This window comes from Trachemys scripta, chromosome 2 (assembly GCF_013100865.1).
Source record: "Trachemys scripta elegans isolate TJP31775 chromosome 2, CAS_Tse_1.0, whole genome shotgun sequence".
In the NCBI taxonomy this organism is placed as follows: domain Eukaryota; kingdom Metazoa; phylum Chordata; order Testudines; family Emydidae; genus Trachemys; species Trachemys scripta.
Window position 1 is genome coordinate 281,246,761 of NC_048299.1, and position 27,637 is coordinate 281,274,397.

A 27,637-nucleotide genomic window follows, 5' to 3' on the forward strand; every position below is an offset into this window, starting at 1 on the left:
TGGTGTCCCTTGAATAGATATGTGGACAGTTGGCACTGGGGTTTGTAGCAGGGTTTGGTTCCTGGGTTGGTGTTTTTGTTGTGTGGTGTGTAGTTGCTGGTGAGTATTTGCTTCAGGTTGGGGGACTGTCTGTAAGTGAGGACTGGCCTGCATCCCAAGATCTGTGAGTGAGGGATCATCCTTCAGGATAGGTTGTAGATCTTTGATGATACGCTGGAGAGGTTTTAGTTGAGGGCTGAAGGTGATGGCTAGTGGCATTCTGTTACTTTCTTTGTTGGGCCTGTCCTATAGTAGGTGACTTCTGGGCACCCTTCTGGCTCTGTCAATCGGTTTCTTCACTTCAGCAGGTGGGTATTGTAGTTTTAAGAACGCTTGATAGAGATCCTGTAGGTGTTTGTCTCTGTCTGAGGGATTGGAGCAAATGCAGTTGTATCTTAGAGCTTGGCTGTAGACAATGGATCGTGTGATGTGGTCTGGATGAAAGCTGGAGGCATGTAGGTAAGTATAGCGGTCAGTAGGCTTCCAGTATAGGGTGGTGTTTATGTGACCATCGCTTATTTGCACTGTAGTGTCCAGGAGGTGGATCTCTTGTGTGGGCTGGTCCAGGCTGAGATTGATGGTGGGGTGGAAATTGTTGAAATCCTCGTGGAATTACTCAAGGGCTTCTTTCCCTGGGTCCAGATGATGAAGATGTCATCAATTTAGCGCAAGTAGAGTAAGGGCGTTAGGAGACGAGAGCTGAGGAAGTGTTGTTCTAAGTCAGCCATAAGTCAGCGGCAGATGTGTGACTCCCGCTCCAGCTGTGAGTCACTCGGGCAGCAGTGAACTTTTGTTTGTTTATTCACATCGTTTTAAAAAAAACTAACTTATCCAGGTGTGACCCAGCGAGTTTTCGTAAGTAACCCTTGTTGAATTATTACTATCAGTGTAACCCTTTTATCTCCCCTCCCATGCCCATGGGTTGGCTGGTTTGTTGCACCCACTGTCGTGTCTGGTCTTAACCTGCATTGTGCGCTTGTTGGGGAAAGAATTGTGTCCCCCTAGGTGTACTGCCCCCAGTACAACAGGGACCCAATCTTGATTAAGGCTACAATATAGAACCCTGCACCTGACTGGTGAAAAGTTTTTCAGGTCACTATTAACATGGGAGAGAGAGAGGCTACAAGGAGGGAAGAGGCAGAGAAAATCAGGGAGAAGGTGGTGAGAGCCACTACTTACGTTGGGATGGTCTCCTTCGCGCCATAGTGTTGGTCTCTCCTAGCCGCAAGATGGCCTGGCTCCTGGCACAGAAACAGTTGTTATTCTCTGCACTCTGCAGTGCTGGAGACTCTTTTTCTTACACAAGGAACGGGTGTGAAGGGAAACCCAGGAGTGCCGGCCTGCTCCTGGCTGGTAATATGACATCACGCCCCATAAAGCTGCTAGGTGTGATTTCTCACTGCAGTTTTATCAAACGGCATGCGATATGGGGGTGGCCAAAGTGCAACCCATAGAATCCTACAGTGTAATGTGAGCCACGGTTATCCTATTACTGACGAGTGCATTGTCATGACCACAGGCCCCAGCACACAATGCTCCAACCTTGCCTCTTGGATACAGATGCAGCATTGCATGCTGGGATCAGTAGGTGTCATCAATCACACCTTTTATGGGTGGCTGCAACCTGCTCCATTTTATGCTCATAAGGCATGGTCCTTAGTGGCAAATGGAGGGGGATGCAATGAAGGATGGTGTGGCCCAGAATAAAGGATCAGATGAAGGCCTGCCTGGGAACATAGGAATTGGCAGACTGGATCAGACCAAAGCCCACCTGATAGTTTAGTATCTTCCCTCTGCCAGTGGCCAGCACTGGATGCTTCAGAGGAAGGCGTAAGAACCCCGCAGAAGCGGATGTGGGATAATCTGCCCCCCGCATTCGGTCTTGTCCTGGTCTCCGATAGCTAGAGCTTGAAGAAAGTCAAGGGAAGTGTGGGCCCCTTACTGAATGAGGGAGGCAACCTAGTGACAGAGGATGTGGAAAAAGCTAATGTCCTCAATGCTTTTTTTGCCTCTGTCTTCACAAACAAGGTCAGCTCCCAGACTGCTGCACTGGGCAGCACAGCATGGGGAGGAGGTGACCAGCCCTCTGTGGAGAAAGAGGTGGTTCGGGACTATTTAGAAAAGCTGGACGAACACAAGTCCATGGGGCCGGATGCACTGCATCCAAGGGTGCTAAAGGAGTTGGCGGAGCCATTGGCCATCATCTTTGAAAACTCATGGCGATCAGGGGAGGTCCCGGATGACTGGAAAAAGGCTAATGTAGTGCCCATCTTTAAAAAAGGGAAGAAGGAGGATCCGGGGAACTACAGGCCAGTCAGCCTCACCTCAGTCCCTGGAAAAATCATGGAGCAGGTCCTCAAGGAATCAATTTTGAGGCCCTTAGAAGAGAGGAAAGTGATCAGGAACAGTCAGTATGGATTCACCAAGGGCAAGTCATGCCTGACTAACCGAATTGCCTTCTATGAGGAGATAACTGGGTCTGTGGATGAGGGGAAAGCAGTGGATGTGTTATTCCTTGACTTTAGCAAAGCTTCTGATACGGTCTCCCACAGTATTCTTGCTGGCAAGTTAAAGAAGTATGGACTGGATGAATGGACTGTAAGGTGGATAGAAAGCTGGCTAGATCGTCGGGCTCAGCGGATAGTGATCAATGGCTCTATGTCTAGTTGGCAGCCAGTTTCAAGCGGAGTGCCCCAAGGTTCGGTCCTGGAGCCGGTTTTGTTTAGTATCTTTATTAATGATCTGGAGGATGGTGTGGGCTGCACTCTCAGCAAGTTTGCAGATGACACTAAACTGGGAGGCCTGGTAGATACACTGGAGGGTAGGGATTGGATACAGAGGAACCTAGACAAATTAGAGGATTGGGCCAAAAAAATCTGATGAGGTTCAACAAGGACAAGTGCAGAGTCCTGCACTTAGGATGGAAGAATCCCATGCACTGCTACAGACTAGGGACCGAATGGCTAGGTAGCAGTTCTGCAGAAAAGGACCTAGGGGTCACAGTGGACGAGAAGCTGGATATGAGTCAACAGTGTGCTCTTGTTGCCAAGAAGGCTAACGGCATTTTGGGCTGTATCAGTAGGGGCATTGCCAGCAGATCGAAGAATGTGATCGTTCCCCTCTATTCGACATTGGTGAGGCCTCATCTGGAGTACTGTGTCCAGTTTTGGGCCCCACCCTACAAGAAGGATGTGGAAAAATTGGAAAGAGTCCAGCGGAGGGCAACAAAAATGATTAGGGGTCTGGAGCACATAACTTATGAGGAGAGGCTGAGGGAACTGGGATTTTTTAGTCTCCAGAAGAGAAGAATGAGGGGGGATTTGATATCTGCTTTCAACTACCTGAAGGGGGGTTCCAAAGAGGATGGAGCTCGGCTGTTCTCAGTGGTGGCAGATGATAGAACAAGGAGCAATGGTCTCAAGTTGCGGTGGGGGTGGTCTAGGTTGGATATTAGGAAACACTATTTCACTAGGAAGGTGGTGAAGCACTGGAATGTGTTACCTAGGGAGGTGGTGGAATCTCCTTCCTTGGAGGTTTTTAAGGTCAGGCTTGACAAAGCCCTGGCTGGGATGATTTAGTTGGGGATTGGTCCTGCTTTGAGCAGGGGGTTGGACTAGATGACCTCCTGAGGTCCCTTCCAACCCTGATATTCTATGATTCTATGATTGACTTAAGCCCTGAAGCAGGAGGTCTAATGCCCACTCCAGAATTTATCATTAATCAAAACAACCCTGGATATTTTGATAGCCATAGAAATGTTATATATATAAATATAAATGATAACCAATCCCTTTTTGAATCCTGGCCTCAATGACTTCCTGTAGCAGAGAGACCCACAGGCTGTTCACACGTGGGGTGTGAATGAGTATTTCCTCTCCTTGGTTTTGAATGTCTCACTTTTCCATTTCACTGCCTGCTCACTTGTTTTTGTGACCAGAGACAAGGAGAACTTTGGTCCCGTGGCACAATGGGACAAAGTTTAGAGAAACAATGTCTTGCTACTGTGAGTGGCTGCTTCATGGAAAAGCTAGAACACACTAGAGGAGATATTCTTCACTTGGATTTAAGATACATACAGGCGCTAATTCAAGAAGTGACAGCAGCAGAGTCACTAAGAAACAGTGATGATGATGATAGCATTAGGCTCAACATCCCAGAACCAGGCAGAGTACCAAAAAGTGCTGGCCCCACAGCGTAGTTGAGCTGGTTAAATTCCCTTTGTCACGTGCCTGCTTACAGAGCTGATGGGATGGGAGACCAGCACAACACGAACAAAAATAAAACGAAACCACCTAATATCGCTTTGAAAATCAGTTTAATCCAAACCTAAGTGTACGTCTACACTACAATAAAACACCAGTGGCCGGCAGCATCAGCTGCCCTGGGCTCGGGCTGCAGGGCTATAAAATCACAGTGTGTGCGGCCAGGCTCAGGCTGGGCTCCGGGCTCCCACGAAGGAGCAGGGTCCTAGAGCCCAGCCGCCAGGCTGAGCGCAAACGTCTATGCTGAGCCGCATGAGCCCGAGTCAGCTGAGACAGGCCAGCTGCAGGTGTCTGACTGCAGTGTAGCTGCACCCGAAGCTTTAAACACTATTGACACTAAGAGTTAGAAAGCAGCAGAGTCCTGTGGCACCTTATAGACTGACAGACGTATGGGAGCATGAGCTTTCGTGGGTGAATCCCCACTTCTTCGGCTGTAGAAAGCTCATGCTCCTATACGTCTGTTAGTCTACAAGGTGCCACGGGACTCTTTGCTGCTTTTACCGATCCAGACTAACACGGCTCCCCTCTGATACAAGAATGAGATCGGTATCGCACTGCATCCCTGCAGGGTTCAGGGAAGGCTGTTTGGGTGCCTTAATTATGGATTTTCATCTCTGAACAAGTTTAGGACTTCTTTCAAGTTTAACCCCAAGTCTGAACGGGGTGTTGCTCCAACTCATGGCGGGTTTTCTCAAGTGCAGACTGCAGGCTCTCGGAGCCAGGCTCTGGTAAGCACCCAGCGTTGTTCTGGGTAGGATAAAAGGACGAACAGTGGCAGTAGAAAGCAATCAGACTCCAGCTGCTCCCAGCACCCTAGAGAGCACGCTGTTACCCTTGGCACTGTATGACCTGCTTTGCCTACAGCGTTTATAAGAACAAATTGCTGTAATCCTTTGCATTGACCACACAAGGCCCTCTGAGCAAGGCCACTGTGACCACGCACCGACCTCCTCAATTCACCTAGCTCCTCCTGTTGCATAACTTACCTCCCAGTGGAAGGCAAGGCCATCACTGTGTTCTTGGTTTCCTGTGCTCCGGCGGGTTTTGGCTGTTTCAGATCCTCCAAATCCCTCTTCATTTGCACTTTACAGAAATGGTTTATTGCGTTTATTGGCCCCACTGACGGCTCTGGGCTGCCAGCAGAGGGAGAAACCCTGCTCCTCCCTGCAGCTTTCTTAGCCTGCAAAAGGAGTGACAGGTGCTGATTAACATCAGCAAGGGCTGCCTGTCTAGCGTAGGTACTGCCGGGCATGACAGTGCTTCAAAATGACATGCTGTATGTGGGAGACGGGCAGGCACCCGAGCCTCTGCCAAGTGCCTGTGGCACTGAAGTGGTTACATCCGGTATAAAGGGCTGTTTCCGTTACACAGGAGAAAGATCCGTTGAAAGTAACAGGAAAATCCATCCTACAGAAGCCCCGCAACATGAATATACATATACTGCACCATCACCATGGTATCTGAGCCCACAGGACACGTCCGCTCTGACTACCGGGGCACTAGCTATGGGCGTTGCTTTGTGGGTCTGCTCATCCTGCCAGCAACTGGAGGGGTGAGGTCACGCCTCCTCTCTTCTGCGGGACCAGCCTGCACCGGCACCGCTCGGCAGCAGTAACTACAACATCACAAGGGCTCAGGCTGCAGATACTTGGGGAGGGGAGGAAGCAGCTGGAGCAGAAAGCCGGTGGTGGGGCTTGTCCTGGCATTGAGGCGTATCATCTGGGAGACACGGGGCCATGCAGCGGGAACTTGGCTTGCAGACACCTCCGCCGCACTGGCCTCACCTTTGGGCTGCTCCCAGGGAAGTGCCTTTTCCCCGCCCGTGCCTGGAACGGCTCCAACGTGCTGCTCTTGTGATCCTGGAGCAAACGGACCAGTCAAAACCGAACCTCCCCATTGCCACCAACCCCCAAACTCACCGAATCTCTTCCTATAACCTGGGACTGTTTGCTTTGCTCCCACCACCTGCGGGCAGGCCGCGGTGCAGAAAACACGGGAACAGGCAGGAGGAGGCCAGGATCAGGAAGGAAGCAGCTGTGAGACCCTGAAGCAGAAATTTTCCAGCCCCTTTCTGCTTTGCTGCCATGTTATTACTGTGATGCTCATTCGTATCACACCAGCCGTGTGCTGGGGCTGCAGGCCAAGGGCCGAAGAGAAGGGCCCTGCTGCAGAAGCTCCCAATCTGGACAGAGAGGGGATGGGGAGTCTATAGTGGCAACAGGACTGAGCTGGGCACGTTTATATAAGAAGATTTTCAGCCCCCAGGTGAGGACCCGTGTCTGAGGGGGGACTGAGGAGAGCAGCCTGTGGGCACAGCTGCTCTGGGAGGGTAAGCCAGGCCTCTGGGCTCTGCAGATTCCCCTTTCTCTGAACTAGCCCCCCTCTCTCTAGGGCTTGGTCTGCACTTAAAACCTACACTGGCCTAGCTATGTCGGTCGGGGTGTGAAAAACCCACAGCCCGGAGAGACATTACTATGCCGCCCTAACCCCGGCGCAGACAGCGTGAAGTTGACGGAGGAATTCTCCCCTTGGCCTAGCTACCACTGCTCGGGGAGGTGGATTCACTCCGACAATAAGGGCCCCTCCCATCGGCAGCGTCTTCCCTGAAGCGCTACAGCTGCGCCCCTGCAGCATTTCAAGTGTAGACGAGCCCTTAGCCTGCTCCCCCACTCCCCGGGAGCTCCGTCCCCTGCTCCTGGCGTGCTGGTTCTCACACATGCATAATTGTTAGTGGGACGAGACGACATCCCACTGGGGTCCCTGCCTGGCCGCTGCTTTGAGCCATCTGCACTAGGGCTCAGAGCCCCTGGGGGCCGTGCAGTGGACAGACCTCCCCATGCTGAAGAGCTAACCCCACATTCCCTGCAGCCCGGGCCCAGCCCTAGGCGGGAGGGGTGGAAAGGGGACTGCGAGTGACAGAGCAGCAGCACCTGGAAATCCTGCATCACTCCTTCAAGCCACTGTGCGCAGATTCTCCTCAGCGCTGCCTTGGTGACAGGCTTCTCCCTGGAAAGATCCCAAGAGTCCATCTCCTGGTAGAAATAGTTGTGCGGATCCTCCAGGCCCAGCTCTACGAAAAGAGCCTTAATGGACCCCCTGAGAGCAAGGGAGAAATCAGCGTCTGGAGGACGTTTGTCCCTCCCCTTGGAAGTTGATGCTAGCTAGCTTTAATCAGACGCAGCTCAGCGAGCTCCGATACGTCCCCGGGGGGCCAGGAGAGCTGGCTTGTGGTGCAAGCCTCTGGCAGCATCAGACTGACGCCCCCAGGGACAAGCGAGGCTGCGAGTGGCTTGTGCTGCATGTACCCACCACCTGACAGGCCCAGCGGTGTGGGGGTGACCCTTTCCTCCCTGTAGATGAGGGGGTTGGAAGTAGTTCTGCTGTGGCCTCGAGCCGTGATGGCTGGTGGGCCCAGCTCCCTCAGCGACTGCCTGCTCTGTGGCCCACGCCCTGCCCCGGGGGGTTGAGTTTAGCCCCGAGCCACACTATGCATTATGGGACATCTCAGCTCACACCTTGGCGTGTAACGTGGCAGCGTGCTAAATTCAAACACACGGGGCAGTGTAGGGCAGCGGGGGCCAGCCTCACGCCCTGCCTTCCCCCCCACTTCCTTCCTGCACCGCCTGCCCCATTCCCCAGGGGTGGGCTCCTCCTGACAGATGGAAATGTGAACCAAAGCGCTCTTGGACCCCAGGCCAGCCAGAACTCAGATCCTCAGACCAAGGGGATGGGGGCTTAAGTCGGTCACTGCTTGTCAGGGGGTCTCCAAGTCCCTCTCTCACTCCACGCCGGCTGGAGCCTGAGCCCTCAGCCCCAAGCATCTCGGAGCGTTGCAACGTGCCCAGCCTTTTGCAGGCTGTCCTTTGCTCTGCAGCTGGCTGGCTTCCCCTAAGGACAGGGGCTAACACAGAAGCAAAGGCCCCCCCAGGCCCACCCGCAGAGGCTGAGTTCCAAGGCACGGGCTCTTCTCCTTTCGACAGGGTCCAATGGGCATCGCCTACGAACGAGTGAGTCCAGTAGCACCTGCATGCCCATCACCCTCCCCGTCAATAAATGATTGTGAGAGGGAGACGCCGGATTCGATGCAGGGGCGCAGACAGCTGGGGCTGCACAGGATCCTCTCGCCGAGGGTGGGGAGACTGTGCACAGTGGCAGAGAGGCAGCAGAGGGGAGAGAGGTGACCTGGGCCTGCCTGGAAGGGCGCAGAGTTAGCCACAGCTGGAATCTGTTCACGACAGGAGCTACCTTGTTGGGCAGCACTGGTTACTCCGCAGCTCCCTGCCCGCTCCCTGGATCGAATGCTGCACCCCCCGGGATCTCCGCCAGAGCCCTTTGCTTGGGGGAACAGGCCCGGGAGCGCTTTGGCTGGTACAGTCCTGGGATAGCCTATGAATGCAGCACGCTGATTCCAGCCCTGGGATTGCAGTACAATCCGGGTGCGAGGCACTTTACCCAGACTTCCCTCATCTAGAGCAACCAGTGCCCCCCAGGAACGGAGCCCAAAGCTCACCCTTGTCATGGAGGGCAGGAGTCTGAGGTCACTGATGGAGTGCGTGGCTCCATACTCCCCGCCCTCCCTTCACACTGCATGCTGGTCGTCCCCGCCTGCAGCCAGCCCCTCACCTGCTGGAGACGGGACTGTGCAGGAAGTATGCCATAAGCTCCAGCAGCAGCTCCTTACTGTCTCGGCAGAAGGCCATGAGGGCATTCAGGGAGGTCAGGACAAACTTTTTCTGAGTCTTTTCCTGCAAAGAGAGAAGACAGAGCATTAGTCTGCCCCCGTCCCAGCAAGAAAGCTGCTTCCCCCATGGGACGCCTGGAGGCTCAGGCTGGGACTAGCAACTGAAGAACACTAAACACCTATTCACATGGCAACATGCTGGCGGACGGAGCAGTGGCAGCCAGATGTGCTACTGAGCACAGGCGTTCAGCAGGCCCCATAGGGCAAGGGCATGTGGGGGGAGCTCTCCTTCCCTTTGAAGAGAGTGAGTCAGGGCTGCTGAGACCCTCCCTCTCTAGCAGAGAGCCAGGAAGCAGCAGGCACCCGGACTGTTATGCCCTGTCCATGACAGAGCGCAGACAGCAGAGGACAGTAGGTATATAGACACAGCCATGCCCTGCGAATACTAACAAGTGCACACCTACACCCCATCCCTAACAGGCACAGGCTGTCCCCACAGGACACAGCTCCCCTCAGCAGGCTGACACAGAGCCCACTTGCGCTTGGTACAAGCACATCAAGCACCAGTTTGTAGGAGGAGGGATCCACGTTCCCCCTGCGGGTTCATTTGGACACATTCTTCACTTCCTCTCCCAACCCACTGCGCACCATTGCCGTGCGCTGAGGGCCTTACCCATTCCCATCACAGCCTGTCAGTGACTTCAGTGAAGGCTGGATCTGATCCTGACCATGGCATCTGCTACGTCCGGGGGCTGCACGCCAGGGGGGGCATGCCTGAAGTTTGTGAAGTGCTTTGAGATCCTTTGGCGAGACAGGTGATATTATCCCCGAGCGTGCACCAAGCACAAACACCCCTGGTGCAGAGCTCTGTGCACACACCTTGCACCACACGTACCAGGGTGTGTGCCCAGCACAGGGGCACAGACACTGCCATGCACAGCCTCTGCTCAGCCCTACCCGTGGGCAAAGGGAACAGTTCCTAGTTCGCCATCAGCACCATGCCTCGTTCCCTCCTCAGGGCTGGGAGGGAAGGACACTCACTAGCCTGTCACCACCTCTTGTTGTTGTGGCCTTTCTGCGGGTCTCACGTCTCCTAACTGACCCTTCATCACTTCATTCCCAGACCCATCAATTCATTGACCTTCACCTCAGATTGAACTTCTCAGCCCCTCAATTCGAGGGCTTGCAGCTGTGACGAACTGGGACTGTTCTTACTGTGGTCTGTGAATGCTAGTGGGGAGTGTTGGCCAGAGAAGGTGGCAGGGGAGTTTGGCTGGGACGGTCTGCACTGGGGGATGGGAGACTGGTCTTGAGGGAAGATACCTGAGCATGTAACGTGAGAACCCAGGAAGGGGTTAGAGGCCAGGTGACACCTCTGCCCGGGAAACTGAACAAAGGCTGTGGGAGGGGTCGCTGAAGGAGAGTTTTCAGAAGCTGGCTGGTGACATGGCTGGGAGGCAGACGGGGCTCTGACCTCCCAAGGGGACTGTGGTGCCCTGGGACCCCAAGATGGACCTAACTGAGGGGGGTCCTGTTGTCTGTGCCTGCAAGACCTGTCTTGGACTGTGTTCCTGTCGTCTAAATAAACCTTCTGCTTTACTGGCTGGCTGAGAGTCATGGTAAATCACAGGAAGCCGGGGGTGCAGGGCCTTGTGTCCCCCCACACTCCGTGACAGCAACTTCCTTGGGTCTCCTGGTTGATTTCCTGGAGGCAATCTGGTGCGTTACCCCCTTGCTGTCTCAGGCCTTTCGGCCTCTCCCCCCGTCTCTGGTCTCTCCCCTTTGTAGCAGGTCTGGTTTTCTCTGTTGGTGGCAGCGGTGGGTGCCTGTCTCCATGACTGGTGGCTCTGGCAGCTGCATGGGGTTGTGATCAGGCAGCTGGGCTGAGGGCAGGAGAGATGCTCTCCTCCCCTCTGACTGTGCTCTGGATGAGGTTACAAACCCCATTACGCAGCCACTCGTTTTAGTTCTGCTTCCAGCTCCCGGGAGATCATTGGCGGTGGCCAGGAAACTCCAGGTTCTCCAGAGCTAGCGACCAATCCCCATCAGTTCTGAGGGCTCCAAACTATACCCAGAGGGAGCCGTTTCAGACCATCCTGGGGAGGGGGTGGGGAAGGATCACCACTGCCCTGCAGAGCACTGGTGTGCAGGGCTGCAGTTCGCACAGCGCTGGGGCATGCTAACCCTTCTGACCGGGATCCTTACCTCCAGACGGGGTGGGTCGCTCTGGTTCAGGATGAGGAGCAGGGCCTTGCAGACCTCACGGCCGTTCTCCACCCCGAGCTGCTCGTGCAGCGTTAGGATGGCTTGGACTATGTCCGTCTTCGCACCATCGTCCACGGTGAGCAGCGCCTCCAGGAGCCGGCGCACAAACCTGCTCACACTCAGTCCCTGCAGGGAATCCTGACAAGGGGCAAGAGGGACATTCTGAGACACTCCTTTCCATGTGTGGGGAGAAAATGCGCTTACTCAGAGCCGCCTCCCCCTGGGGCTGGGGGGACTCACCCCCCCCAAATCCACGCCAGCTCCCCAACTTTCTGCCACGGCAAGGCATGCGCGGGTGCAGCTTTGCAGGGTTCTGGTAGGAAACGAGGCAGCGAAATTCATCAATCTACAGAAATGAAAGTTTACTGAGCTAACCTCTGCGGCCTCCCGGGGAGAAGCGAAATGGCCTTTCAGCCTCTCACGAGAGATGGGAGAAGCGGTAGCGGCAGCCAGTGCTGTGTGTGCACGCACAAGCGTGTGTCAGAGAACCCTCCCCGTGCCCCGCTGGCATGGGCCCTTCTGACTTCTGCAGCCCTGGCAGAAGGCAAGAACTCCTGGCGCCGGGCCACTGTTAACTGGCTACACCTCAGAGCCCCCGTCTCATTACCCACTCCGGTGGGGCACTGGCTTGCACTCAGTTACACAGCAAGCCTGTGGCACAGATGGGGTTAACCCTCAGGCACTCCTAGCTCCCAGTCCTGTACTCCGCTCACTCGGCCACACGGCTGTGTACGGCCAGTGACGCAGACGGAGGCAGCTTCTCACCATTGAGCTGAGGACGGGGTAGATCTGCCTGAACCATTCTGTGTCCTCGAACTGGAGGACGAAGGATGGGATCTCGCCTCCGGAGGGAGAGGCCTGGGGCTGCTCAAACTCATCAGGCTGTGTCAGGAAAAAACTCGTCACGCTCTGAAACAAAAGCAGAGGTGAGTCAGGAGAGCCAGCCTGGAGCCACGCAGGCCAGCCCAGAGCCAGCCCAGAACCAAGCAGGCCAGTCCAGAGCCAGCCCAGAGCCACGCAGGCCAGTCCAGAGCCAGCCCAGAACCAAGCAGGCCAGCCCAGAGCCACACAGGCCAGTCCAGAGCCAGCCCAGAGCCACGCAGGCCAGTCCAGAGCCAGCCCAGAACCAAGCAGGCCAGCCCAGAGCCACGCAGGCCAGCCCGGAGCCAGCCCAGAGCCACGCAGGCCAGCCCGGAGCCAGCCCAGAGCCACGCAGGCCAGCCCGGAGCCACACAGACCAGCAGCACTCTTCTGTTTGCCGCTTTGCCGTTCCCTGCTAGGGTTGACGAGAGCCTGGGGCAGCACGAACAGGCCCTGTGCAGGCCTCCAGAGAACACAGCGCTCCGGCAGTGCTCCTCGGCGCTGGCCTGGCCTGCTAATCAGTCCTGCCACCTGCCCGAGCTCAGCCAACGCCCTGGCTGCAATCCACGAGCAGCGCGGTGCCCAGCCGTGATCTGGCCCGTTCTGCGCACAGACTGGCTCCCTGCCCACCCGTTCTGTGTTGTTCCCCGCAGCAAGCGCCCAGCATTTTGGGGGCAAACCCCAGATCGTCCCAGAACAAGCGCAGAGCCCCTCTCTCCTGCCCCGATGGGTCGGGAGCCCGGCCCCACAGAGGCATAGAGGGAAAGAGAAAATCACAAACAGGGAGGGCCCTGGCTGTAGAGAGACCCCCGAGTCCCTGCAGCCTGGGTCAGAGCAGGAGGTTGGGGGGAGGCTGATGCTCTGTTCCATTCTGGTTACGTCCTGGACCCTGAGCTGCTAGGCCAAGTCCCCGCACCCCAGTGTCCTCATGTCTCCTCCACCAGGGGTTGCCAGTGGACACAGCGAAGCCCCGCAGAAGCCCCAGCAAGGCAGTGAGGAAGCTGGGGAAAGCCACAGGCAAGGAGCAAGAGCAGCCAGGTGGGGTGAGGTGGGGGCAGACAGTGAGTGGGGCTCCCAGCACCGGGGTCACACGCAGCACTGCCAGCAGTAGGAGACCCCCCCCCAGCCTCTCTCTGTGTTCGGGGGACGAGCACAGGGAGAAGAGATGGGGCGAGGGGCAGAGTGAAGGGAGGAAGCCTGGAGCCCCGGATCGACGGGGGAGCCCCAGAGACCTGCTGGAGGCCAGGCCAGGAGGAGAGGCGGGATGATGCAGCCGGAGCATGCAGGGGCGGAGAGAACGTCAGCGGGAGCCAGGGCTGAGTTCCCAGCAGCTCCGGGCAGTGGCTGTGCCCCGAGGTAAGGCCAATGTCCCAGGTACACAGAGAAGGGGACTAGGCTGAGGTGAACAGAAATGAGCCAGTCCTTTTTGGAGAGCCGTTTGCAGCCTGTCTGGATCACATGTGGACCCCCAGCTCTCTGCAATGCCAACGTGCTGGGCAGGGCCTTCGGCTGCTCGTTAATTCCAGTGGCAGAGTCCCTAGGCGCTGGCCTGGGAGAAGGACTCAAGCCGTGAGGAGGCCAGGTTACAGCACAGTGCAGACACCAGGCCAGGTTCTGGCCTGGACACCAGAAAGCACGTGTCTGTCCAGAGCAGCTCTGCAAACCCACCAATAACTGCAGTCGTCAGAGCCGGGCTGTGGGAGTCCATCGATGCCCTGGGCCGGGGAGCCCAGCCCTGCAGCAAAACGCTCCTCCAAGAAGGCTTGGGACAGAGGCTCCTTCACGGCCTCAGGGAGAGGGTGAAAGGCCCACGCAGGGACAGGCACTTACCTGGGGCCTAGAGACTCCTGCGCTTTCAGGCCCGCTTGCCAGAGTCTCCTGGAAGAGAACCGCTGGCATGAACCCCAGACTAACTCAATGGGACTTCCTCGCTGACTGGGGCTGGCCCTGGCCCTGGCCCTGCTGCAGGATTTCACTAGCCAAACCTGCCCCCCGGCAGCTCCCCTTCCGCCTCTTCATTGGTGTCTCTTCTCCCTGAGCGCGTGTCCTTCACCAGCTACGCCGGGGGCGGCAAAGGGTGCATGCTCAGGGCACGTGGTTTTCCAGAGGAAACATCCCAATTGAGTAACACCCATCCTGGGATCAATCTGGCACAGAGGGGCCAGCTGGCAGACCCCAAGCCCCCGCTGCAGACGCTGCTGCAAGTTACCTCCTTCCACTTGGGGACAGGCAGGGAAATGCTGGATATTTTCTCTAGAATCGCCGCTGTCCTGGCCGCCTCGTCCTCTTCCTCTTCGGTACCAAGCAGCTCCTCGCCGCGCTCGGGGCCTGCCCTCCCGGCCTGATCCTAGCAAGGAGGAGGAGGAGGAGCTGCCCCTTTCTGCCTGCTGCTGCACCCACATCCCCCTGGGCTTGAAACTCAGGTGGGTCTGAGAGTCAAGAGGTGGAATCTCCCTGTGTCTGAATGCCAGCTGGGAGCGGCACGGGGTGGGTGTAGGGCAACACCCGTGTTCCCTGGCTTACCCCAGGGTGTAACGCTGGCCCGGGAGGGCAGCCGGCTGTGAGCGGCACAGGGTGGGTGTAGGGCGACACCCGTGTTCCCAGGTTTACCCCAGGGTGTAACGCTGGCCCGGGAGGGCAGCCGGCTCTGAGCTGACACAAGACTTGTGGGAAGAGCCAGGGGAACGGTGTCATTGCAGGAACTCACTGCTCTGCTCTTGTGACTCTGACCTTCGGACACAAGCGGGGTCCTGGGGCTCCCGCCGTAAGCCCAGCCCATGGCCAGCCCGGTCTGGGGTCGTGCTCTGCTCAGGGAGGCTGCCCTGATTCCAAGCCCCCGGGGTGGGGTGACGGAGCAGCAGGACGGGAGTGTGGAGACCAGCACTGGCCACAGCGACTCTCCAGGAGCGAGGCTGGGCTCCCGCCTGACCCCTCTGCCCTGGTCTTTGCAGAGGCTGCTCCAGGCTCCTCCTCAGACAGCCCCGGCCTCCGGCTGCAGCTCAGCTCCCTCCACTGACGGGGAGGCCGGGAGAGTCTCCCACTCAGCGGGGGAAGAGGGGGGATGGGTTTTATGCTGTGTGTATGGAGCAGGTCTCCTGGCTCAGCCTGCAACCCCCATGCCCGCAACATCTGCCTGCCCTGCAGCTGGGAGAGGGCACCACAGGCCTGGCTGCAGTGGGCCCAGGCCACTGCCCCAGCACCCAGCGGGCCTGGCTGCGGGAGGAGCAGACCAAGAGGCAGGGAGCAGTCTCCCCACTGGAGCCTGCAGATCACTGCACCTTTGGCATCTGAGCTTCACTGCAGCGCAGAGAATCCCCCAGGAGATTCGGGGAGAGGACACACAACGGGGGCTCCAGACCAGAGCCCAGGGGAGAGGTGAGGAGCGGCAGAGCGCTGGGGAGAAGCATTGGGAGAGCTCTGCCTAGGGATAGCGCTTTCTCTCTTGGACCATCTGCACTCCTCTACCTGTTGCACTTCCAGCCACATGGCCAACAGCGATTCCCTTGCAGACTCGATGTCATCCTGGCTCCGGAACTGCTGCACCACCACCGAATTGGGCAGGAAGCCGGATGACAGCCTGCGGACGTGGAGATGGGACGACTCCTGAGAGAAGGAAACAAAGCGTATCAGAGAGCCGCTCACTCTCCAGGGGCACGGCAAACCACGGCCCAGGGGAACCGGGCCAGACCACGCAGCCAGGCCATAGCCACCATTCCTGGGGGAACCGGGCCGGGCCATGCGGCCAGGCCGCAACCACATCCATGCAGAAAGTGGACCAGGCCACGCGGCCAGGCCAAAGCCACCATCCACGGGGGAACCGGGCCAGGCCATAGCCACCATCCATGGGGGAACCAGGCCAGGCCACGCAGCCAGGCCACAGCCACCATCCACGGGGGAACCGGGCCGGGCCACGCAGCCAGGCCACAGCCACCATCCACGGGGGAACCAAGCCAGGCCACAGCCACCATCCACGGGGGAACCAGGCCGGGCCACAGCCACCATCCACGGGGGAACCGGGCCGGGCCACACAGCCAGGCCACAGCCACCATCCACGGGGGAACCGGGCCGGGCCACAGCCACCATCCACGGGGGAACCGGGCCAGGCCACGCACCCATTGCACAACCACCGCCCCCCGGGGAACCAGGCCGGGTCGCGCAGCTACTCTGTTATCACTGCCCCCGTGGAACTACAGTGGCCTGCATGCCATTCGTGTTCTCGTCTACTCGTCAGCAGCCACAACATGCAGACACTCTTAAATAGCCAGTCTGTCCCCAACTAGGGTGACCAGATGTCCCGATTTTATAGGGACAGTCCTGATTTTTGGGTCGTTTTCTTATATAGGCTCCTATTACCCCCCACCCCCACCCCTGTCCCGATTTTTCACACTTGCTGTGTGGTCGCCCCACCCCCAACAGAACCGGCTTTCTGGGCCAGCTCCAAAAGGAACTTCCCACAGCTGAGCTGGAGGCCTGTCCCGTGCGCTGCCTGGTTTGTGCGGGGCACCCAGGAGGGCTGGTGGCAGCAGGACGGGGGAATGCTCCATAGCGGCTCCTCCTCCTCTGCCTAATTCTTCGGGGGGGGTTGTGACAGATCCTCACCCACTGTGGGAGGCCCAGGGCCGGAGCAGTAAATGGGAAACAGCTAAGTAGGGAGGAGCAGAAGGACAGGGACTCATGCCCATGCACGAAAGGAAAGAGATCAGGGTTTTACCCCCTGGGCAGTGCGGATGGCTCCGGAGCGAGCCGCACGCCTCGGCAGGGCTCTTGGAGAGGAAGGTTCTAGCAGGAGACAACATCAGCACCTTGCACTGCAGGGCTGGGTGCTTGGACGCCCGCTGCATCCAGGCTGGGGCAACAGGCTGCCCGGAGCCGGGACAGCGCATGTGGCGCTGAGGTCAGTGAGCTGGACAGTCACACACAGGGGAAGGAAACACGCCCAGGCCTCGACAGTCAGGGGCCCAGAGAGGAGCTAGGCCAGTGGTTCTCAACCTATTGACCATTGTGGGCCACATCCAATCCTACTCGTATGGATCTGAGGAGGTCACATGGGCTGCAGCTGTGTGCTGATTGGGCCGCAGGTTGAGAACCACTGAGCTAGGACCTGGGGGGGCTTCAGGACCATGGCGCCAGGTGTTTGCAGTAGGATCCCCGACAGGCTCTCCTTGGACGTCTGATTGCTGACCTGAGACGTGGAGGGGCCATGGCCGTTGACTCTGGTGATCTGCAGTGAAGACGACCGGCTGCGACTGCCGGTGTGCTGGCTCTCACTGGCTGCCGCGGCCTCCTGGCGAGCCTTGGGGACCCAGACGCAGAAGGGAGTTATTCCGCTGCTCTGGCTGTGTCTGCACCGTTCTCATGCCTTCCTGTTCCTGACCCACCACGTGCATCTGGACCACGGCCGCGGTAGGGGAGGCCAGAGCTTAACAACAGTCTGGCCACTCTCCCTTTCCCCCCAGCCAGCCTGCCAGAGCCCCTGCCCCCCAGCCAGCCCATTGGATCCCCTGCCCCGCCCCCGTCAGCCCATTGGATCCCCTGCCCCCCCCCGCCAGCCCATTGGATCCCCTGCCCCCCAGCCAGCCCATTGGATCCCCCTACCCTCTGCCAGCCCATTGGATCCCCTTCCCCCAGCCAGCCCATTGGATCCCCTTCCCCCACCCAGCCCATTGGATCCCCTACCCTCCACCAGCCCATTGGATCCCCTGCCCCCAGCCAGGCCAGAGGTGAGATCAGAACCGGCAGCGGACCTGCTGTCTTGCCCGAGCCTGCTCGGCGTCGATCCAAGCCCTTACCTGGGATATCTGACTCCGGATCCTTGCCAGCGAGGAGCGGCGCAGGGAGTCTTCCAGCCCTTTGGAGGCACTGGGGGTTGGAAGCGCTAAACGTGAGCCCCGGCCTGCACGAGGCTCCAGGGCGTCCTCTCGGCAAACCCCATCTGCCGCGGGAGCCTGGGGGACACAGGCGCTCGGCGTAAATGCACATGTTACAGGGCCCCACGCGCTGCGCCGGCACGGCTGCCTGGTGCACCACCGCCAGACACCAACACAGGAGCCTCCAATGCAGGGCAGGCAGAGCCCACGTGGGCCAAACCGTCCGGCAGCCGCCCGCGCTCTGGGGAGCAGCTGCAGCTTTGTGCAGTGGGGTTTGTTATGGGCGGTGTGTCCACAGCACAGCCACAGGTGGGACAGGGGGAGACGTGGGCAGAGAGAGCAGGGGAGGCCACGGGAAACATCCCTGCTGGGTGTTGGTGCTTGGACCGAACCTCACACAGACCTTTCACCCTCACACACATGCCCCACACACCCCTCCCCCCTCTCTCTCTCACACACACCCCTCACCTTCACACACCTACCCCCATCACACAGCAGCAGCCAGCCCCTGCCTGACGCACCCGGCCCCACTGGCACGGCCGGACACTGTATCGCTGCCGTCTACCCACCGGCCCGGACCCACAACCACAGCCCCACTGCCCCGCTCCAAGGACAATGCCCCGCTGCGCCGCCTGAGGCAGACACAGCCACTGCCCCCCACAATCGGAGAGCCGGAAAGGAACAGCGGTGAGAAAAGCGGAGTGAGGGGCAGGGGCTGGGAAGAGCCAGGGGCCCCGAAGGCTCTGAGACCCAGGGGTTCACAGCCCCGGCGTAGCCCCACGCTCAGTGCACTGGGGTGGGTCACCTCTCCACTTAGGGTGGAGACAGCGCAGCCTGGTGCTGGGAGACCAGAGCGCCAGAGTCCTGGCAGGCCTCCGACAAGCCCGTGCGTCGCCACGCCCATCTGGGTGTGCCATGGCGCTAGCCCGGGTGGGAGGGCTGTGGGCCCTTGGCACCAGCAAAGCAAGCACGTGCTTGGGGCAGCCCATTTGCAGGGGCGGCAGGGATCCAGCCTGGGAGCTGAGAACCAACAGGGGGTCCTGGGAGCTGTAGTTCCTTGGTTCGCTCCCTGCCTATAGAGCCAGCCCTGGAGCAGGGAAAGAACTACATTTCCCAGCATTCCCTTGGCCACTAGCAACAGGAAAGAGGGGGAGGGAGTGAGGAAGCTGAGACCTCATGCTGCAGCCTGCTGTGAATGGAGAGCTGCCCTGGGAGGGGCAGGGAGACCATATGTTAACATTCAAAAAATAGGACACTCCATGGGGAGGGAGGGTAGCCCCACCCTGCCCCCATCCACCCCCTCTGACTTCCCCCCACAGAAACCCCAACCCATCCAACCCCCCTGCTCCCTGTCCCCTGATCACCCCCTCCTGGGACCCCTGCCCCTAACTGCCCCCCAGGACTCCACCCCCTAAGTCCCACTGGTCGTTGTCCCCTACTGCCCCCTCCTGAGACCCCCCCACCTTCCCCTCTAGGACCCCATCCCCTACCTGTCCCCTGACAAACCCCTGGGACTCCCATGCCTATCCAACTGCTGCCTGTCCCCTGACTGCCCCCCAACCCCTGACCCATCTAACCCCCCCTTCTACCTGCCCCTGACTCCCCCCCCGAACCTCTGCCCCAGCCAACTCCCCTGCTCCCTGTCCCTTGATTGCCCCCCCAGAACCCTCTACCCCTTCTCCAACCCCCCAGCCCCCTTACCGTGCCACTCAGACCAGCGTGTCTGGCTTCGCGCAGCGCCAGACACGCTGCTACATACATGCTGCCGTGCTCCCCCGCAGAGCCACAGCCCCCTCACCCCCCCCAGCACCTGCCTTCCAGATTTGAACACCTCAACATTCAGGAGTGCTCAAGCTCAGTTTGGGTGGCTGTTACTTCATTTCTCCCAAATCAAATATACTGATCCACTGTAACTTGCTGTAGAAAAAGTAGGATAAAATGGAGCAAGAAATGCTTCCCAGTGGTTATTAGGACTGGAATTGCTATTTTCAACAGCCATTGCTTTTTGTTTGTTTGTTTGTTTGTTTAAAAGGAAGACAGTGATATTGCATTGGCAAATTCCCCATAGAAACAAAGAGTGGAACAAAAGAATAATAAAGGCACCTCAACTTTTCCTCATTTCTGTAGGACAGTCTTATAATATGCATCCAGATATCCTCCAGTCACACAAGCTGAAAATTGTTCCACTTTACTGCAGTTCTGTAACCATATGGGAACCAATCCTGTCTGTGTTCTGTGCACATCTAAAATTCCTGCTGAATGACCTGCCGTGGGAGCGAGTTACCAGGGCTGTGGCGGAAGGAGAGTGCAGGTGGGGGGAGAAAGAGCCCAGAGCTGGGGCGGCAGGGGGTGTGGGTGGGGGGGAAGAGCCCAGGGCTGGGGCAGCAGGGGGGTCCGGCGAGGAGCCTAGGGCTGGGACGGGGGGCAGCCAAAATTTTTTTTGCTTGGGACGGCAAAAAATCTAGAGCCGGCCCTGCTTGGCAGGGGCAAGGCTGCACTCAGCCGACCCACCAGCGTGGTGGCATGTGTTTACCTTGAGCATCGGCCGTTCCGCATTCTCCTCGGCACCATCAAGGAAGGCCCCTAGGAACATGCGAGACGCAGTCGGGCCGTAGAGTTTCGGTACCAGTGGGCTAAGGAGACAAGCCTCCAGAACCATATCTGCATCAAAGGAATCGTTGTGGGGGATCTGCGTGGAAAGGCAGGGGGGAGCCGTCAGCCACCTCCGCCTTCGCCACGGGCACCAGCTGAAATCTGCCTGCAGCACCACGCTGCAGGGTGAGGCGTTCAGCCTGAGGGGGCCCAGGCGGCCACCCACGTGCCATGCTCTCCACGCACACACATCGGGCGTGGCACTGCCACGAGGCCCTCACTGCAGAGCGTGCCAGCCCCTGCAAGCGGGGGCCAGGGCCACCTCACGCACCACACACTTGGCTTCCCCACGGAGGGTGTTCGAATACATCAAGCTGAGCACAATGGGGCCAGCTCCCCAGCGAGCCATGTGCTTCCGACACACAGACATTGTAAAGTGCAAGACCAATGGCCAGGTATCCCAGTTTCCTGCCTTCCAACAGTGGTGGGTGCCAGAGGCTTCAGAGGAAATGAGCAGAACAGGTAATCACGTGATCCATCCCATCGCCCATTCCCAGCTTCTGCCACTCAGAGGTTTAGGGACATGCAGAGCATGGGGTTGCATCCCTGCCCATCGTGGTCAACAGTCACTGGTCCTCCATGAATGTATCTATTTTTTTTAACCCAGTTATAGTTTTGGCCTTCACAGCATCCCCTGACAAGGAGTTCCACAAGTTGACTGAGTTGTGTGAAGAAATACTTCCTTTGGTTTGTTTTAAACCTGCTGCCTATTAATTTCATCAGGTGACCACTGTTTTGTCTGTTATGAGAAGGGATTAATAACACTTCCCTATTCACTTTCTCCATCCCAGTCATGATTTTACAGACCTCTAGCATATCCTCCCTTAGTCGTCTCTTTTCCAAACTGAAAAGTCCCAGACTCTAATCTCTCTGCATATGGAATCTGTTCCATACCCCTAATCATTTTTATTGCCCTTTTCTGAACCTTTTCCGATTCTCATATATCTTTTTTGAGATGGGGTGACCAGACCTGCACACAGTATTCAATATGTGGGCGTCCCATGGATTTATATATCACCATTTTGATATATTCTGTCTTATTATCTGACTCTTTCCTAATGGTTCCTAACATTCTTTCCACTTGTTTAACTGCTGCTGTACATTGAGTGGATGTTTTCAGAGAACTATCCACACTGACTCCAAGATCTCTCTCTTGAGTGGTAACAGCTAATTTAGACCCATCATTTTATATGTATAGTTGGGATTATGTTTTCCAATGTGCATTACTTTGCATTTATCAACATTGAATTTCATCTGCCATTTTGTTGCCCAGTCACCCAGTTTTATGAGATCCCTTTGTAGCTCTTCGCCGTCTGCTTTGAACTTAATTATCTTGAGTAATTTTATATCATCTGCGAATTTTGGCACCTCACTGTTTACCCCTTTTTTCAGATCATTTATGAACATGTTGAATAGCACTAGTCCCAGTACAGACCCCTGGGGGACACCACTATTTACCTCTCTCCATTCTGAAAACGGACCATTTATTCCTACCCTTTGTTTCCTGTCTTTTAACCAGCTGCTGATCCATGAGAGGACCTTCCCTCTTATCCCATGACTGATTACTTTGCTTACCAGCCTTTGCTGAGGGACCTTGTCAAAGTCCAAGTATAATTTATCCACTGGATCACCCTTGTCCACATACTTGTTGACCCCCTTAAAGAATTCTAGTAGATTGGTGAGGCATGATTTCCCTTTACAAAAATCATGTTGACTCTTCCCCAACAAATCATGTTTATCTATGTGTCTGATCATTCTGTTCTTTACTATAGTTTCAACCAATTTGCCTACTACTCAAGTTGTTGGGATCACCTCTGGAGCCTTTTTTAAAAATTGGCATCACATTAACTATGCTCCAGTCATCTGGTTCAGAAGCTGATTTAAATGATAGGTAACATACCACAGTTAATAGTTCTGCAATTTCACACTTGAGTGCCTTCAAAACTCTCGGGTGAATCCCATCTGGTCCTAGTGACTTATTACTGTTTAGTTTAGCAACTTGTTCCCAAAACTCCTCTAAGGACATCTCAATCTGGGACAGTTTCTCAGATTTGTCACCTAAAAAGAATGGCTCAAGTGTGGGAATCTCCCTCACATCCTCAGCCGTGAAGACCGATGCAAATAATTCATGTAGCTTCTCTGCAATGGTCTTATCATCCTTGAGTGCTCGTTTGGCACCTCGATCGTCCAGTGGCCCCACTGGTTCTTTGTCCGGCTTCCTGCTTCTGATGGACTTAAAACAATTTTTGCTGTTATTTTTTTGTCTTTTGCTAGTTGCTCTTCAAATTCTTTTTTGGTTTGCCTAAGTATACTTCATACTTAACTTGTGAGGGTTTATGCGCCTTTCTATTTTCCTCACTAGGATTTGACTTCCAATTTTTAAAGAAGCCTTTTTGTCTCTCACTGCTTCTCTTACTCTGTTGTTTAGCCACGGTGGCACTTTTGGGGTTTTATTCCTATTTTGTTTAATTAGGGGTATACATTTAATTTGAGCCTTTATTATGGTGTGTTTTTTTTAAAGTTTCCATGCAGTTTGCAGGGATTTCACTTTTGGTGCTGTACCTTTTAATTTCTGTTTTACTCGCTTCCTCATTTTTGTGTAGTTCCCCTTTCTGAAATTAAATGCTACCGTGGTGGGCTGCTGTGGTGTTTCCCCCCTATCTCCCCGGGGTGTTAAATTGTATTACATTATGGTCACTATCACCAAGTGGTTCGGCTGTAGTCACCTTTTGGACCAGATCCTGTGCGCCACAAGAATTGCCTCTCCCCTTGGGGTTTCTGGACTATCTGCTCCAAGAAGCAGTCATTTAAGGTGTCTAGAAACTTTATCTCTGCATCCCGTCCTGAGGTGACATGTACCCAGACAATATGGAGATAGTTGAAATCCCTCATTATTATTGAGTTTTCTATTCTTATAGCCTCTCTAATCTGTCTGAGCATTTCACAGTCACTATCACCATCCTGGTCAGGTGGTCGGTAATATATCCTTACTGCTATATTCTGATGATTCAAGCACGGAATTTCTATCTATAGAGATTCTAAAGTACTGTTTAAGATTTTTACTAATTTGAGTCCAGGCTTTCTTTCATATATAGTGCCGCTCCCCCACCAGCACGACCGACTCTGACATTGCTGTTTAATTTATACCCTGCTATTACCGTGTCCCACTGATTATCCTTATTCCACCAAGTTTCTGTCAGGCCTGTTATATCAACATGATTGTTTAATACAAGGCACTCAGGTTCACCCATCTTAGTATTTAGACTTCTAGCATTTGTATAGAAGCACTTATCACATCTGTCACTTTTGAGCTGTCTGCCTTCATGTGATGGAATTGAATGGGCCTTTTTTTCATTTGTCTGTTTCTCTTCAGTTCCTCCCTGTACTTCAGCAGGTTCCAGCCTCTCCTCTTTACTAGGCTATAGCGTATCTCCTTTAATAAATCCTCCCCTAAGGAATGTCTGCCCAAACCATGTGCTCCTCTGCACCTGTCACCTTTCCCTCAGCTCTTAGTTTAAAAACTAAACTCCTCTGACCTTTTGAATTTTCTTGTCAGCAGTCTGGTTCCGGTTTGGTTTAGGTGGAGACCATCCTTCCTATACAGGCTCCTTCTTTCCCAAAAGGTTCCCCAGTTCCTAATAACACTAAACCCCACCACCCTACACCATCGTCTCATCCATGCACTGAGACCCTGCAGTTCTCTCTAACCGGCCCAGCGCATGGACCTGGAAGCATTTCAGACAATGCTACCATGGAGGTTCTGGAGTATAATCTCTTGCCTACATTTGGCCCCCAGGGCCTCTCTCCCACCTTCCCCTAGGTCACTGGTACCTACATGTACCACCGGCTCCTCTCCAGCACTGCTATGTCTGTCTCAGAGCCCCCCAGCCAGCCCCTTCCCAGGCAGAACTCCTGCTAATCCCAGAACACAGAGTGCGTCTGGCCGGGCCCCATCACCCGCAGCCAGCCCCAGCCCCATCCACACCGTCACCTGGATCCTCCGCGGCTGCCTGTAGACGAGATGCATGTAACGTTCAAAGGCCTCGTCCCTCAGCTTCTTGTTCAGCTTGGGCTTCCTGGCGGCGGAGAGCTTCCCCTGCTGAAGGAGGAGCAGATCCTGGTCCCTCGCCGCCAGCTGGGCACAGGCCTGCAACGTTCAAAGGGGCCCTGGCTCACGGTCGTTCCAGGCAGGCTGAGGAGCCCAACGACTGCCTGGGGAAGTGGCAGGGCTTGGGAAGCGGGTCTGCAGCTGCCAGGCAGTCGCTGGCACGCAGCAGAGCCCACCCATGACAGCAGCCAGTGTGGTCCGGGGCTGGGAACAGCAGACGGCTGCCCAGATCCAGGGGCTGTGCAGGGACTGGAGGGCCAGAGGTGCCCGTGGCCCAGGGCTTGGTGCCAGCCCTTACCCACTGTCTGAGATCAGGACCCATGCTGGGGGCTTGGTGCCCAGTGTCGGGGGCCTGGATTTCATGCCCTGGCAGGTTTGCAGGCCGAGAGGGTGGCAGGAAGCAGAGGGGTGTGAGCTTGCCCGGAACTGGCAGCAAGTCGAGGAACATGGGACCGTCCATGTCCTCGCTGACTAACAGGGGCCATCTCTCAGCCTCTCCTGCCTCATCCCTGCTCGAGCGAGCGCCGACAGGGCAGAATCTGAGCGCCAGCGCTTTGGCCCAAGGGGACTGGTGCTTCGGCCTATCACTCAGGCGCCCCGGACCAGCGCTGGAGAAGGCAGCGCCAGCAGCTTGCCATCCCACCATCAGACGTCACCTCCTCCTTCTCCTGGCGCGCCCAAGACAAGTCCTCGTCCTTCTTGGGCTTCCAGCGGAGCAGCGGCACGCACAGCCTGCAGAGAGGGACACACCTGTCAACGGCCAGGCTCACGGTCCCCAGGCCATCCACCAGCCTTTGCCCACCGCGGCCAGGGCAGCAACACCTGACATGTGGCCCTAAACCCTCACAGAAGCCAGAAATGGTGCATCGGGTGCAAACTAGCACCAGTGTCCCTGAGGGATCTCAGAACAACCCCGCTCACCGCACGTCCCCTGCCTGAGCGACAGCATCCTGCCTGGGGCTGCCCTGCGCAGGGATGGCATGGGCTGCCCTGAGCCCGCCCACAGGGCTTCCAGAGCCAAGAGACATGACCCAGGACCGCCGGTGAGTCACCCAGCATTGCCTCAACAAGGGCCACGTGGGTCAGGAACATTGATTGTGGTGGTGTGTGTCCATGTATCCGTCTGTCTGTCCCCATGTGTGTCTGGTCATCCATCTGTCCCTACGTGTGGGTATAGCCGTCTGTCCCCACGTGCGTGTCCATCTGTCTGTCCCCACGTGTATGTTTGTGTGTGTGTCCCCATGTGTGTGTGTGTTCCCATGTGTGTGTCCATCTGTCTGTCCCCACGTGTATGTGTGTGTCCGTCTGTCCCCATGTCCATCTGTCCCCACATGAGCGTGTAGGATGTGCCCACAGTTGCCTTTGGGTGAGGACTCCCCCCATGTAGCTCTCTGATGCCACCCCCATTACACTGCTCTTAGGCAGATCTGCAGCCACTGCCCTCGACCCCTCCCCACGCCCAGCTCTGAGGCTGTGCGTTCTGCATCCACAGAGAATCCCTCGGTCTGGGCGGAAAAGTTCTCTTTCTCCTGAGGACCCTGGGGACGAGGGATGGAACCTGCAGAGCCCACAACATGGAGCACAGCGGGGGCGAGTGTTGGGGGGGGGGATCCTCTGGCCATGGCTGAAGAGGTGTGCTCACGGGGGGAGGAGGGAGTCCTCCGGCCATAGTGGAGCAGGTGTACCCAGGGTGGGGAGGTCCTCCACCCATGGCGAAGCGGGTGCACCTGATGTGTGTGTGGCAGGGTGCTCTGGCCCTGGCGGTGTGGGTGCACCCAGGGAGTGTGTGTGGGGGGGTGCTCCGGGCCTGGCAGTGTGGGTGCACCCAGGGAGTGTGTGTGGGGGGGTGCTCCGGCCCTGGCGGTGTGGGTGCAACCCGGGGAGTGTTTGTGGGGGGGTGCTCCGGGCCTGGCGGTGTGGAGCCGTGTACTGGGCAGGAGCTCGGAGCACCCAGCCTGGCAGTGGGGCAGACCCCGGCTGGGCTCACTTGACAGCGAGGGAACGAGGCTCCAGGAGCAGCCGTTGTCTGGCGTCCTTGTTGAGGGGCCGCAGGGAGCTGTCGCTGAGGGGGAAAGGAGAGTCCTGCACAGGGTCTGGGAGGCTCATGCACAGCAGCTGCGGGAGAAAGAGGCCCTGAGTCTTGCCGGCTGCGGAGGGGCAGCAGAGAACTGCTCCCCCCGCGTCATCCACTCAGTGTCTCACTGCATCTCCGGGGTCCCCCAGCGACGCCAGCCCCGGCCTCTCCCAGCAGGGGGCGCTGTGAGGAGCGGGCCAAGAGCTGGCTCAGGGGGCGCTCCTGGTGATTCCAACCCCGGCCTCTCCCAGCAGGGGGCACTGTGGGGAGCGGGGCAGGGCACTGGCTGTGGGATGGAGGGGGAGCTCCCAGCGACTCCAGCCCCAGCCCATCCCAGCAGGGGGCGCTGTAGGAGTGGGGCACGGCACTCGCTGGTGGGTGGGGGGAGCTCCCAGCGACTCCAGCCCCAGCCTGTCCCAGCAGGGGGCGCTGTGGGAGTGGGGCACGGCACTGGCTGGGGGGGCAGCTCCCGGCTACCCCAGCCCCGGCCTGTCCCAGCAGGGGGCGCTGTGGGAGTGGGGCAGGGCACTGGCGGGGGGCAGCTCCCGGCTTTCCAGACCCGGCCTCTCCCAGCAGGGGTTGCTGTGGGAGTGGGGCACGGCACTGGCGGGGGGCAGCTCCCGGCTACCCCAGCCCCGGCCTGTCCCAGCAGGGGGCGCTGTGGGAGTGGGGCAGGGCGCTGTCTATGGGGGCTGCTCCCAGCTACTCCAGCCCCACCTCTGCCAGCACTGTGTCTGAACGATGCCCAGTGGTGGAGGGTCTGGTACAGGGCTAGTCTGTGCAGACGTTGTGCACAGAGAAGGTCCCTGCGGCAGGTATCCCTGAGCA

The 27,637-nt window shown here is 57.1% G+C and overlaps 1 protein-coding gene across 2 annotated transcripts in view; it reads right to left on the reverse strand.

Moving 5' to 3' along the window:
• Window positions 1-27,637, reverse strand: part of LOC117873902 (WD repeat-containing protein 97-like) — a 38,829-nt gene that overhangs the window by 10,584 nt on the left and 608 nt on the right. Inside the window, exons 2-16 of one of the 2 annotated variants that reach the window (XM_034763789.1) lie at window positions 26,723-26,850; window positions 25,392-25,467; window positions 24,619-24,774; window positions 20,509-20,664; window positions 17,898-18,053; window positions 17,291-17,401; window positions 15,574-15,711; window positions 14,318-14,455; window positions 12,013-12,156; window positions 11,188-11,385; window positions 8,925-9,046; window positions 7,232-7,307; window positions 6,086-6,160; window positions 5,288-5,481; window positions 1,219-1,280 (exon numbers count right to left, since the gene is read on the reverse strand). In XM_034763789.1, coding sequence (XP_034619680.1) covers window positions 1,219-1,280; window positions 5,288-5,481; window positions 6,086-6,160; window positions 7,232-7,307; window positions 8,925-9,046; window positions 11,188-11,385; window positions 12,013-12,156; window positions 14,318-14,455; window positions 15,574-15,711; window positions 17,291-17,401; window positions 17,898-18,053; window positions 20,509-20,664; window positions 24,619-24,774; window positions 25,392-25,467; window positions 26,723-26,841 — 1,921 coding nt within the window. In that variant the 5' untranslated portion in view covers window positions 26,842-26,850. Of the gene's footprint in view, window positions 1-1,218; window positions 1,281-5,287; window positions 5,482-6,085; window positions 6,161-7,231; window positions 7,398-8,924; window positions 9,047-11,187; window positions 11,386-12,012; window positions 12,157-14,317; window positions 14,456-15,573; window positions 15,712-17,290; window positions 17,402-17,897; window positions 18,054-20,508; window positions 20,665-24,618; window positions 24,775-25,391; window positions 25,468-26,722; window positions 26,851-27,637 lie in introns of both variants that reach the window. The other variant, XM_034763788.1, reaches the window with a different exon arrangement.